Genomic DNA, 13,504 nt, shown 5'->3' with positions numbered 1-13,504 from the left:
GACCGCTCGCTATCCAGGTGAGTACTGGGGTGGGGGTGTGTGTGCGAGCACTTGTGTGTTTATGTGTTTGTGTACTGCTGGTAAAAGTGTATGTCTGTAGAAAGTTTTTATTTATATATTTTTTTGCTTTTTGGGTCTTACCCAGCCTATGCTCAGGGGTTACTCCTGGCTCTGCACTCAGGAATCACTCCTGGCGGTGCTTGGGGGACCATATGGGATGCTGGGAATTAAACCCGGTTGGCCAGGCAAATACCCTACCGGCTGTGCTATTGCTGCAGCCCCTGTAGAAAGTTTTAAAAAAAAATTATTTATTTGCTTTTTGGTTCACACCCGGCGATGCAAGGGGTTACTCCTGGTTGTGCTCTCAATAATTGTACCTGAGGTGCTAAGGGTACCATATGGCATCTTGGGAATAGAACCCAAGTCGTCCACTTGCAAAGCAAACCGCCCTTCCCACTGTTCCACCACTCCAGCCCCTGTTTTTTTTTTCTAAGAAGAGAAGGGCTTCCCCAGGCAATCATAGCCCAGAGTGTAGCTCTCTCACGGGGACAGAAGGAGGCGCTGAAGCACGGGATTTCCTGGCTTCAGAGTCCTTCCTGGCGGGGCCTCTGAGAACCTTCTGTGGGATGTGGGAGGAGTCCCCAGACCAAGGCAGGGCCGAGTTTTGTCTCCTGTAGCCAAGCCAGAACTTGTGTCACGAAAGGCAGCACAGATGCCAACCCATTTTGCTTCTCCTGGGGAGAAAGAAACATCTGGCAGTGTCCCCCAGATGGGTCTGTGAGCCAATGCCCGAGGGTGTGGCTGGTCAGAACATGGGGATTTTGCTCCTGTCCAGTGCTCCCAATTTTGGCTTCTCCTCCAGGTCTCTGATCCTCTGGAAAAACAGAGCCAGGAGAAGATGGTGAGGTGCCGTCGGACACACCAACACCAGGTAGGAGTGACAAAATGAGGTGATGCAGTGACAGGAGCGTCAGGCTTCCCGGACTGTCTTGTTTCTGGCTTGCTTCAGGAAGGATCCTGCCACCTTGTCGGAATACTCAGCTCTCTACTGTCTGAGGCCACGTGTGTCAGTTTTGTTGTATTTGGCTTTAGGACCACAGTAGCTCAAAGATTACTGGTGCACAAGGATGACTCCTGACCTATCTCAGGGACCAAATGGGGTGCTGGGCATCAAAGGCTGGTGTCTGGGTATTTTGTTTTGTTTTCGGAGCCACACGCAGTGATTCTGGGGATTATACTCTTGGCTGTGCATTCTGGCATTGTACCTGGCACTGCTTAGGGGACCCTATAGAATGGTGGGGATCACCAGCCCTACTCACTGTCCTGTTACACAGTCATGCTGCTTTGTTTCTTTTCATATTTATTTTTGTGCCACAGTGGAGATGCTCAGGGCTTTCTCCTGAATCTGTGCCTGATGTGCATCATGGGTCCCCGGGTGTGCTGGACCTGTTTATGCTCTTGCAGCTCAAGTGACTGTGGGATACAAGGGGTGTATGTTTAGTGTTTTGAGCTGAAAGCAGGGTCACTCATTTGGATCCCACTGATTGTGTGCTCAGTTTTTACTCTCTGCAGTGCTCATAGGAGCAGTGGTTGAATTCCCTGGGGTCAGAAGCAAGTCTGCCACCTTCAGGAACCTTCTAGAAGAGGATGCTCACATTTTCATAGATGCAGCTGTCTTAGAGAAGTTGGGACCCGTTGGCCAGAAGTTCAGGTGGAGGCTGGTTCCTCCCGATGGGACAGACCCTGAGACCCTCTAAGGCCCTGGGTTCCTGGCCTCACAGCCCAGGGTACAGGGTGGGGACAGACCCTGACTCCTGCCCCCTTTGTATGCTGGTTCAGGGCACGGTGACCTTCCCTGATGTGGCCGTGAGCTTCACCCCAGAAGAGTGGATGTGCTTGGATGCCTCTCAAAGAAAGCTCTACAAGGACGTGATGCTGGAGACCTACCAGAACCTGTGGGCCATTGGTGAGAGCAGTGCGGGGCTGACCTTGTCTGGACAGTCCCAAGTCGGCTCCCTGTGCTGGGCCGTGACTGTGTTTCCAACAGTAGTTGTGACTGTACTGGCGAGGACAGCCATGCAGTAGCTCTTTCTCTAGCTCTGTCCCTGGTTTTCTAGTTGGTGCTCACCTGGCGATGCCCAGGGCTTACTCTAAGCTCTGTCCTTAGGAATCACTCTCTGTGGGTTTGCATGAATCTTGAGTGTTCGGGATCAACCCAGGTTAGCCCCGTGCATGGCAAGCTCCCCATGCGCTAAGCCATCACTTAGGTCCCTCAAAAAAGTTTCTGGTTCCTACCAATGCTGAGTTCTCTGATCACTTCTTGTACTATACATAATATCTAGTAATTTTTGGGGTTTTGCTTTTATTTGGGGCACAACCTGAATCCTCTTGTCTCTGTGCTAAGGGAACACTCCCAGGGGTGCTCAGGAGCCATGGGATTCTGAGGTTTGAACACACTTGGCAGCGCAAAACGTTGCTGTCTTAATCCTGGAACAATTGCACCAGGCCCACAACTTCAGTTAATTTATTTTTATTTTTATTATTTTATTTTTATTTTATTTTTTAAAATTTTTATTAATGAAACACCACGAGGTACAGTTGTAGACTTACAAATTTTCATGCTTAGGTTTCAGTTATACAGTGATCGAGTACCCATCCCTCCACCAGTGCCCATTCTCCACCACCACTAATCCCAGTATCCCTCCCACCCCCATCCCACTGCCCACCCTGCCTCTGTGGCGGGGCATTCTCTTATTTTGTTTTGACTTGGTTTGGGGTTATACTTAAAAATACGTAGGGATTATTTCTGGCTGTGTATTCAGTTATTCATCCTGGTTGTGGTCCGGGGCATTGTGTGCTGCTGGGGATCAATCCTGTACGTGTGTGCAGTGTCTGTGTCCTGCCTGCTGTAATATCGCTCCCAACCCAGTTTATGTATTTCTTAGGGCCTCACCCCATCAGAGGTTGGTCTATTTCAGTGCTCGTGGGCACTTTCAGTGGTTCTTGGTTCATCCGGAGTCAGGATTTGCCTCTGGATTATGCAGTCAGGGATCACAGCTGATGGCTTGAGAGACCCTACTGAATGTCAGGATCGAACTTTAATTGACTTTGAGGAAGGCCAGTGCCTGACCTGCTGTGCTGTCTGTCTGCATCCTTTTATGTTTATTTTAAAAACCATCTGGGAGCTTTGGTCATCTTTGTTCATCTTTGGATTTGTTAAGCTTTGGGGTTTACTGCACTCAGGCATCAGTTCGCACAGGCTCAGTACATTGCATGTGATGCCGAACCTATAGTGACAGTACAGTGAACACGGTGTTTGTCTTGCAAGTTCTGGACATGCATTCTATTCTCACCAACCAATAATGATCCTCAAGCAAAACCAAAGGTGATTTTTGAGTACACAGTCAGGGAGAAGCCTTGAGTATCCCCAGGTGAGGATCTCAAACTAGAGAAAAAAAATACTACGTACTGTGCTGTGATCAAACCCCTGTTGGACATTTAAGACCCCAGTTATACTATTTGTGGTGTTTTATGGGCCCGGTATTTTATTCTTAAATTAGGACCTGGATCTTAGCTCTTGGATAACCACAATCTAGAACATTTCAGATGTGAAGATTCTGTTCATGCCTTTTCAGTAATTTACTCCATTTTTATATGTATACATGCGGTTTACTTGTCACATTTTCCTTGTCACTAATCCATGCTCCATAACTGTGAGGTTCAGGGCATTCTGGGTTGAAGCCTGCGGTGATCTCCTGGCTGAAAGGAGGAACCCTGAGGCCGGGGAAGAGAGGCATGCATGCATGTCTTGTAGCATTGCCAAGCTTTTCACAGCAATCCTTTCCAGGGACCTTCCCTTTTCTGTGGGATACTTTGTACTGTGAGAACCAAATAGATGTCCTCAAGCTGTACTGCCTGTTTAAGGATGTCCCATCCCATTCGAAGAATTCATTTTCTTTTTTTTTTGGGGGGGGTGTCACACCCAGAAATGCACAGGGGATACTCCTGGATCATGCACTCAGGAATTACTCCTAGCAGTGCTCAAGGGGCCATATGGGATGCTGGGAATCGAACCCGGGTAAACCGTGTGCAAGGCAAATGCCTTACCCACTGTGCTATTGCTCCAGCCCCTCCATTCGAAGAATATTTACATTGTATATTGTGTTTCGTTTCAGAACTCAATGCATGGCTTCGGGATTTAGGAACTCAATCAGTGAGTATGAGTGAGCCGGTAAGATTTGCAAGTTTGGAATCAATTTTATAATACTAACAGAAAATATCAGTGGACCAGCATGTTATTTTTAAAGTGCAGGGCCGGGAATGGCTGGAAAAAAATTTTGGAGTATGATGCTTGAATTTGAGGACCCTTATCATAACTGGGTGCTGACATCTCTGCTCAAAACCTAAAGAAAATTGTAATATGTTTCATGTATATGCCTTGCTTTTTCATTTGATTGAAAGTATCTACAAATGATATTCGTTAAAATACCTTGTCTTTTAAACTGGTCCATCCACATTGCCATGTGTTTCACAGAGACCTACTGGTAATGCTGAGCTCTAAATGGTGTACCCCAACCCTAAATGAAAACAAAATACAGAACAGAAAAAGGCATTGACCGTGAAAAGAACCTGCCTATGGTGAGATGTTTTCAATGGCCCTTGTGGTCAGTGTCAGCAGTGTTGGATGCAGTTTTTCTTAACAAATGCATCCCCGGATTTACTCCACATTGAGATAGAACTGAACACAGAATTTAGTGTGTTTTATCTTGAATCTGGTGCATCAGTATTCTGTGGAGGGAGTTATTTCTGCCTGTTCATCGAGTTAAAAAATATTTAACAAATTAATGGTCCCTCATTCATCAATTTTCCATGTGTGTCTTACAGAAACATTAGGTTAGTCCATGGTATTGCCATCCACTTGTCGGGAATTGCATTGGTATGTTGCAAATGTTAGAAATCAACCTGCAGGTATCAATTTCTTTTGACATGGAGACACTTAAGGCAGAGAACGATAATTGGAATCCTCTGCTGTTCTACAGGGAAGCAGCCAGCCCGAGTGGAATGTCTCTGACCCTTCACACTGTGAAAAAGTTTCGAGTGTGCATTTGTGCCCTCAGCCACATGGGGATGCCAAGGCAAGCAGGATTGCCTCCGAGGGTGATCAGAATGGAGAGAGCAACCTCATTCTGAAGAATCCCTCCCCTGGGAAAAGTTTCACGCAATCTGTTATTCTCAGTCTACAGACACAAACCCCAACATTGGAGCAGACCCTTGAATGTGGGAGAGGAGCACTGTTTACAGCGAGTCCTTCACACCGAAAGCCCCACAAGCAAAGTCACCATGGATTGACCCTGTCTCAGTGTAAGGAATGTGGGGGAGCTTTCCCATGTTCCCAGGACTGTGATTTTCCCTTAGAAACCCACAGTGGACAGAATCCCCAAGAGTATCAGCAGCAAGGGCGTGGTTTGAATCCGGCATCACCCCAATGTGATGACATGAACATCCACACAGGAGGGAAACCACATGCATGTAAGGACTGTGCGAAGGCCTTCACTCAACCCTCAGACCTCTTACAACATTGTAGAATCCATACTGGAAAGAAAGCATATGTGTGTGAGCAATGTGGGAAGGTCTTTGGTTACTCCTCCTACCTTTCTAGACACAGGAAAATTCATGCTGGAGAATAACCTCATAAATATAAGGCACGTGGAAAAGCCTTCACTCGATCCTCAACCCTCACCGGGCATATGAAAACTCATACTGAAGAGAGGCCTTATATATGTAAGGAGTGTGGGAAGGCCTTTACTTATTCCTCAAACCTTAGTCGGCATATAAGAATTCACAAAGGAGAGAAGCCTTATGGATGTAAGCTATGTGGAAATGCCTTCTCTGTGTCCTCAAGCCTTGATGTGCATATGAGGATTCACAATGGAGAGAAGCCTTATGGATGTAAGGTTTGTGGAAAGGCCTTTGTTAATTCCTCAAGACTTACCTGCCATATGAGAATTCACACTGGAGAGAGACCATATGTTTGTAAGGAATGTGGGAAGGCCTTTGTTGAATCCTCAGGTCTTACTCGGCATATGAGAATTCACAATGGAGAGAAGCCTTATGGATGTAAGGTTTGTGGAAAGGCCTTTGTTAATTCCTCAAGACTTACCTGCCATATGAGAATTCACACTGGAGAGAGACCATATGTTTGTAAGGAATGTGGGAAGGCCTTTGTTGAATCCTCAGGCCTTACTCAACATATGAGAATTCACAATGGAGAGAAGCTTTATGGATGTAAGATATGTGGAAAGGCCTTTGTTTATTCCTCAAGCCTTAATATGCATATGAGAATTCACAATGGAGAGAAGCATTATGGATGTAAGGTATGTGGAAAGGCCTTTCTTGTATCCTCAAGCCTTCTCTGCCATATGAGAATTCACACTGGAGAGAGACCATATGTTTGTAAGGAATGTGGAAAGGCCTTTGTTGTATCCTCAGGCCTTACTCGACATATGAGAATTCACAATGGAGAGAAGCCTTATGGATGTAAGGTATGTGGAAAGGCCTTTGTTTCTTCCTCAAGCCTCAATATGCATATGAGAATTCACAATGGAGAAAAGCCTTATGGATGTAAGGTATGTGGAAATGCCTTTGTGGAATCCTCAACCCTCATTCGCCATATGCGACAGCACACTGGGGAGAGACCTTATATTTGTAAGGAGTGTGGGAAGGCCTTTGTTTCTTCCTCAACCCTTACTCGTCATGTGAGAATTCACACTGGAGAGAAACCATTTGTTTGTAAGGAATGTGGGAGGGCCTTTCATCAGGCCTCCGGCATAATTGTACATCGGGCAGTTCACACTGGGGTGAAATCTTATATATGTCAAGAATGTGGGAAGGTCTTTGTGTTTCCTTCTGGTCTTAGGAAACATCATAAAATTCATAGTAGATAACTCAATGACCTAATAAAAATTTTTAATGTCAAAACAGGCCCTTTTCAGAAAGTCTTTTTTCTTTGCACCATGGGATGCTGTGCTACAAAAGTGCAGCCAGGGAGGTAATAATCCTAGCTATGTGTAACAAACTTTTTGTGATGTCAGTCTATAAGGGAAAGTCTATGCCAGGGTCCCCGAATTTGAACTTGATATGTATGTTAACATGTACTTTTCAGATTTCTGGTGAAAACTAAGAGGAATATGAATAAAATGAAAAAAAATCTCCTTTGCTCAGGGCTGTCATGGTCAAGAGTTGCCAAGATTAGTACCAGGAATTTTGCTTCATGGCTTGGAGGCCAGTCACACATGCTAGGGGAAAAGGCAGCCCAGATAGAGAATGGAGCACCAAATAAAGAGTGTTGCAAGGATCCTCCCAGGATGGGAGAAGCATGCTGAAAGTAGACTATAGACCAAACATGATTGCCACTCAATGCCTCTTTTGCAAACCACAACACCCAAAATAAGAGAGAGAACAAAGGGGAATGCCCTGCCACAGAGGCAGGGTGGGATGAGGGCGTGGGGGGTGGGAGGGATACAGGGATCCGTGGTGGTGGGAAATGGGCACTGGTTGAAGGATGGGTATTTGGTCATTGTATACTTGAAACCCAAGCACAGAACTTTGTAAGTCTACAACTGTGCCTCATGGTGTCTCACTAATTAAAAGTTAAAAAAAGGAATTTGAATAAAAAGGCAAAATAAAATCACTTCGCTCAGGGCTGTCAAGTCTCACCACTGTCTTATTCTTTGTTGTGACTCTGGCTTAACATTTTATTTTGCTTTTTGGTTCACATGCAGTGATGTTCTGTGGTTACTCCTGCCTCCACAATCAGTAGTTACTTCTGGCAGTTCCTGATGACCATATAGGATGGCAGGGATTGAAACTGAACTGCCCCGTGCAAGGAAAATGTCCTCCCCTCTGGACTTCTGCTCCAGCGCCTGTGACTTGACCTCTGTAAATGGTAAATCACAATACATGCAGTCCTGTACCTCAATCTCCCTCAGATGTTCTATAAGTATGTATTCGGTTCTGAATTAAAGGTTCACTGTGCTCTGGTCCATCTGCCATCAGTTGTTATGGTCCCCGTGTCTTTGTTTCTCTGGAGAGCGGAACACCAAACACCTCATACTATGGGACCTACCGACTCACTATTCTTCACATCTGGCAACCTGGGAGGGGTGCCTCAGAATTCACACTTGAGTATTTGTTGTTCTTGTTTCCTTTCATTAGAGTTACCTTTTGACGTTGCAGTATTTTTGGTAAACACCCTTCTTTGTCTGTGGCTTATTCCTACCTCTGAGCTAAAGGATCACTTCTGTCAGAGATCTGGAGCCCATATATGTGCTAGTGTATTGAACCTGGGTCAGTCAAGTGCAAGGTGAATGTTTTATCTGCTGTATTACCACACCAATCCACAAGATATTATATTCATGGTTTAAAAGTAGACCCAAGGGGTATGGTTGCCGCCAGCAGGTCAATCTGTTCCTGTGAGGCGAGTGCATCAGCAGCCTGATGGCGCCTTCAGACTTCCAGATACCCCAAAATTGCTGCTGTACCTTTGGCTAGCCCCCAAAAATTTGGGGCAAAGCTTAACCAAGAATGTAAACGGCCAAAAGTTAGGTATGTGGGAGACACACCCACAAACCACCTCCGGCTCAGCTATAGAATTGGAGGCATGGCCTCTCTGGTTCCTGATTGAACTGCTTAATGGCCATGATCCCAGAGACTCAGAAACAAATCTCGAAACCCAGAGCCTTTTGGCAGAAATGCGCCCGGAACCTGCAGTAGGTTACCGGTGCTGGGCCAACCCAGGTGGGAATAGGTTTCATGCCTTGGCCTGTTCCCCCTGGTGGCCCAGTGGCCGCCATCCTTCAAAGGCCACTGGACAGTCAGGTTTGGGCCCACAGTGACGAGACACGCAGGACCTCACAGGATGGGGGTGGAGCCGGTCCTGTCCTCCCCACCACAACAAGACCCCAAGTCATCGCCCATGAATGGCCTCTCTGACTCCTGATCAAGATGCTTAACGGTCATGATCCCAGAGATTCAGAAACAAATCTCAAAACCCAGTAGCTTTTGGCAGAAATGTGTCCAGACCCCACAGTACGTTACTGTCACCTGGCCACCCCAGGGAGGAAAGGATGTTGTCACTCCACCTACTCTCCCCTGGTGAATCAGTGGCTGTCATCCTCCAGAGGCCATTGGACAGTCAGGCTCAGGCCTGCAGTGACAAACTTGTTGGGCCTCACAGGATGGGGGGGGACCGGGCCTGTCCTCCCCACCCCAATGAGACCCCAAGTCATCGCCCACGAACGGGCTCTCTGGCTCCAGATCAAGCTGCTTAACGGCCTTGACCCCAGAGACTCCGAAACAAATCTCGAAACTCAGTGGCTTTTGGCAGAACTGCATTCAGACCCCGCAGTAGGTTACTGTTCCCAGGCCATCCCAGTGGGGAAAGGGTGTTGTCCCTCTGCCTGTTCCCCCCTGGCGGCTCAGTGGCCGTCATTCTCCAGAGGCCATTGGACAGTCAGGTCTAGGCCCGCAGTGATGAGACATTTTGGGGCTCACGGAATGGGGGTGGAGACGGGCCTGTCCTCCCCACCCCAATGAGACCCCAAGTCATCGTCCACGAACGGCCTTTCTGGCTCCTGATCAAGCTGCTTAACGGCCATGATCCCAGATACTCAGAAACAAATCTTGAAACCCAGCAGCTTTTTGCAGAAATGTGTCCGGACCCCGCAGTAGGTTGCTGTTGCTGGGCCACCGCAGGGGGGAAAGGGTGCTGTCTTTCCAACTGCTTCCTCCTGGCGGCTCGGTAGCCGTCATCCTCCAGCGGCCATTGGACAGTCAGGCTTGGGCCCCCAGTGAGGAAACTTGTTGGGCCTCAGGGGATGGGGGTGGAGCCGGGCTTGTCCTCCCCACCCCAACAAGACCCCAAGTCATCACGCACAAATGGCCTTTCTGGCTCCTGATCAAGCTGCTCAATGGCCATGATCCCAGAGACTCAGGAGCAAATCTCGAAACCCAGTGGCTTTTGCCAGAAATCCCTCCAGATTTAGGTGTTAAAATTTTAGAATTTCAAAATCACATGGCCTTACTGCAGCCACACGACATCATATGTTTTTCATAACCAGCAATAGAACACAAATTGTCTACTGTTGCCTTTTCAGCAGATCTGAGTGTTGGGGTAAGTAAAGTAAAGTAAAGGCCCTCCCGTTGATCGTCGATTTGCTCGAGCGGGCCCAGTAACGTCTCCATTGGAGACTTTGTTGTTACTGTGTCTGGCATATCGAATACGTCACGGGGAGCTTGCCAAGCTCTGCCTTGCGGGCGAGATACTCTCAGTAGCTTGCCGGGCTCTCCGAGAGGGGCGGAGGAATCGAACTCGGGTCGGCCATGTTGGCTGCGTGCAAGGCAAATGCACTACTGCTGTGCTATTGCGAGTGTTGGGGTAAAATCTCAATAATGGTGGGTCTGGTGTCGAAATATTGAATGTGATCAAAGTAGAGTAATGTGAAAATCATCTGCCCCACAGGTAGGGGGAGGGTGTGGGATGGGGGTATACTGGGGTTTTTGATGGTGGAGAATGGGCAGTGTTGAAGGTACGGGTGTTTCATTGTATGACCGAGACTTAAACCCGAAAGCTTTGTAACTTCTCACGGTAATTCAATAAATAAAATTGTAAAAAAATGAAAAAAAGTAAGGTGGAGTTCATGCACAATTCAATCATCTAATCAGTGACTGAATAAATAGCAGTACTCCTACATTAAAAAAAAGTAGACCCACTCCAGAAATTCCAGTTGTTAGACACACGTAAAATCATGGCTCATAGTAAACACCCTGGATATTTGGATAATGTTGTGATACAAGACACTGTTTACATGGTTTTCAGAGCTGTTCCTGCAAAACAGGAGCAAGTGCTGGAGGAGGCTCATGTGATAATTCGGTATTACAGTAAATCACGACCAGGATGGCCTAGGTCCAGGAGATCAGACATGGGGCACCTGGGACTCACCTGAGTGCAGAAGTGACCTTGTTCCCTGGAAGAAAGCTCCCAGGCCCATGACCCCGCCCATTATACAAGAGGGCAGCTGAAGGTTTGTCCACCCTGAGTCCCTGTGACTGCCCCCACGCAGAGTCACTAATGGGCCTGTTGTCACTGTGACCTGCAGGGGCCATCTCTGCATGGGAGCTCCTGACCTAAGAGTTAGTCCCTGGCCTTAGGTACCTTCCTGTAGGGCCCTGAGTGGATTCCCGGGGCTCGGGCATGGCATAGTTTCCTCCCCTGTAGGCTGAGACTAGCCCTCCTGTCCCAACAGGCAGCCTGGTCACAACCCACTTCTCTGTCTCCTGGAGAGGGAGGAGCATCTGGCAGTGTATCCCTGCAGATGGGTCTGTGAGCCAGTGACCAAGTGTCTGGCAAGTCACTACATTTCTTGCTCCAATGCAGGGACTTCCTGGTGGGGGGTGGGGCTGGCTGTGCTCCTCTCGTGCTCATGGCTCAGGTCTTTCCATGGAGACTCCTGCTGATCTACAGGAAAAACAAAGGCAGGAGCTGGTGACGTGCCCTCTTCCACACCATCCTCAGGCATGAGGGCGACAAGATGACCCAGAGCAGTGACAGGAGCGCACAGGCTTCTCGGGTCTTGGGTTGTTTCAGGAAGGAGACGTGGGCTGTGGCTCCGAGTCTGAGTGCCCGGCTCTCTGCTGTTTGAGGCCGTAGGGCTTCAAGCTCCTGGATCCAGGCATCTGTGCCAAGTTCGTGCTCCCCTTCTTCCCCCCTAACTGTCCATCATGGAATGATCTGTGCTTTAATTTCCTGGCTTTGTCGTTAATCTTCCTTATCTGTCAGGTGTGTAGAATAGTCCATGGGAATCTAAGCCTTCGGTCTTCCTTTATGTGCCTCAGCAGGGTGGCTGTGGAGCCTGCAACTCCGGGTCCCCTTTTCTGGAGCAGTCAGAACTCCTCTGCCCTTTCTAACACCTTGCTTATCTTTGCCCTCGGATCATTATATGTTTTTGAGTACCTAAGAAGTTTATCGTCGTTTAGGTTTTGGGCCCAGCCATAGTAATACATAACTCCTTGTGGGTCTCAGGTGTAACTCCTGGCCGTGCGCTCAGGAATTGTACCCGAGGTGTTCAGGGATCTGAGATCAGAGCCTGTCTGCCTCAAGCTAAGCACATGGTCTCTCTCCTGTTCTTTCGTGTTCCTCTTAGTTATATTTTTGCCTTTGTTTTAAAGTAATGAATAAGTCCATATCAAAATTAGTTTGGATCAGGACATGGATAGCAGGGAGCGCACTTGCACTCTAGGCAGCTGACTGATTTTTGATCCCCTGCATTTCATGTGCTCCCAGTATCTGGTCTGGTCAAAATACAACACCCAAAAGCTAGTTTGGATAATGTCTAGGTCATCACAGTGATCACCCAAAAGATCTACCCTTTTCTGTGGGTCTGTTTGGACTGTGAGAACTATCAAGATGTCCACTATCTGCTGGACCTCATTCTACTATCCAGTGAGTAACTCTTACATTCTATTTTGTTTGATTTCAGACATCAAACCCCAAATGTGGGATTCAGTATTACCACATTTTGATGCAGTACAACAGGATCATCGATTACAAGTGAGCTGGAAAGGTTTGCATGTTCAGAATAAATTATTATGCCAGAGGGATTTTCAGTGGACCAAGCATGTGGCTTGTATGGGGGCACCTGGCATCCTTTGCTGTCAGCAGATCTCCAGACTCTGGACATCACAGGGAGGAAATCCACAGCCTTATGCCAAGAGTAATAGGCTCTTAGCCTCAGTGGGTGATAAACTCAGTAGTTTTAAGATTTAAAGACATTCTGTTTTTTTAAATACCAAAATAATACTGAGGTTTTTTTTATAGAATGTAAGCACAGGTGAACATTGTTGAAAAGAACTGGTTTTTTTGGCCCTAGTAGTAGTGTAGTGGGAAGTGCACTGCTTTGTCCAGGGATGGAACCAGGTTCTATACCCAGCACCCAATATGGTCACCACAGCCCCGCTAGGAGTGATCTATAAGCACTATCTTGTGTGACACTGCACCAACAAATAAATACAAAAAACTCCCAAAACCTCATTGATTAACATTAACTGACATTAACTCAATTAGGTTCGATGTCTTCAATGGCCCCTGTGTTCTCAGTTTTGTGGGGATTCAGCCTTGCTTTCATACATGCATCCTGAGCTCCATACTGAGTTACAACCGAACCCAGACTCTGGTTTATTTTTATTTGTTTGAAACTGGTGCTTCCATTTTCTGTATAGGAATTATTTTCATGTAATGTGTTCTTCATCGAGTTGAGAAAGAAATGGACACAAGTTAATGGCCAACACTTCTGTCAATTTTGCATGTCCTTCTTCCAAAAACATTTTGTCATTACAGGAAAAGCCATCCAGGTTTCGATAATTATATTTGCCTGGTGGAAATGTTAGACACCAAACCTGCAGGCCTCGACATTTTTTTGACATGGAGACTCTCAAGAAATCAAGAAAT

The 13,504-nt window shown here is 47.1% G+C and overlaps 1 protein-coding gene across 1 annotated transcript in view; it reads left to right on the top strand.

Annotated features, from left to right (window-relative positions):
• Positions 1-5,903: 5,903 nt before the first annotated feature.
• The window catches only part of LOC130017273 (zinc finger protein 846-like), a gene marked incomplete at its 5' end in the record, with an annotated part of 61,729 nt that continues 54,128 nt past the window's right edge, over positions 5,904-13,504 (top strand). Inside the window, one exon of the mRNA XM_056107961.1 lies at positions 5,904-6,833. Within this exon, the coding sequence (XP_055963936.1) occupies positions 5,904-6,833 (930 nt within the window). The remainder of the gene's footprint in view (positions 6,834-13,504) is intronic.

Source organism: Sorex fumeus, unplaced genomic scaffold (assembly GCF_029834395.1).
Source record: "Sorex fumeus unplaced genomic scaffold, SorFum_2.1 ptg000184l, whole genome shotgun sequence".
In the NCBI taxonomy this organism is placed as follows: domain Eukaryota; kingdom Metazoa; phylum Chordata; class Mammalia; order Eulipotyphla; family Soricidae; genus Sorex; species Sorex fumeus.
This window is presented reverse-complemented; position numbering and strand designations above follow the sequence as displayed.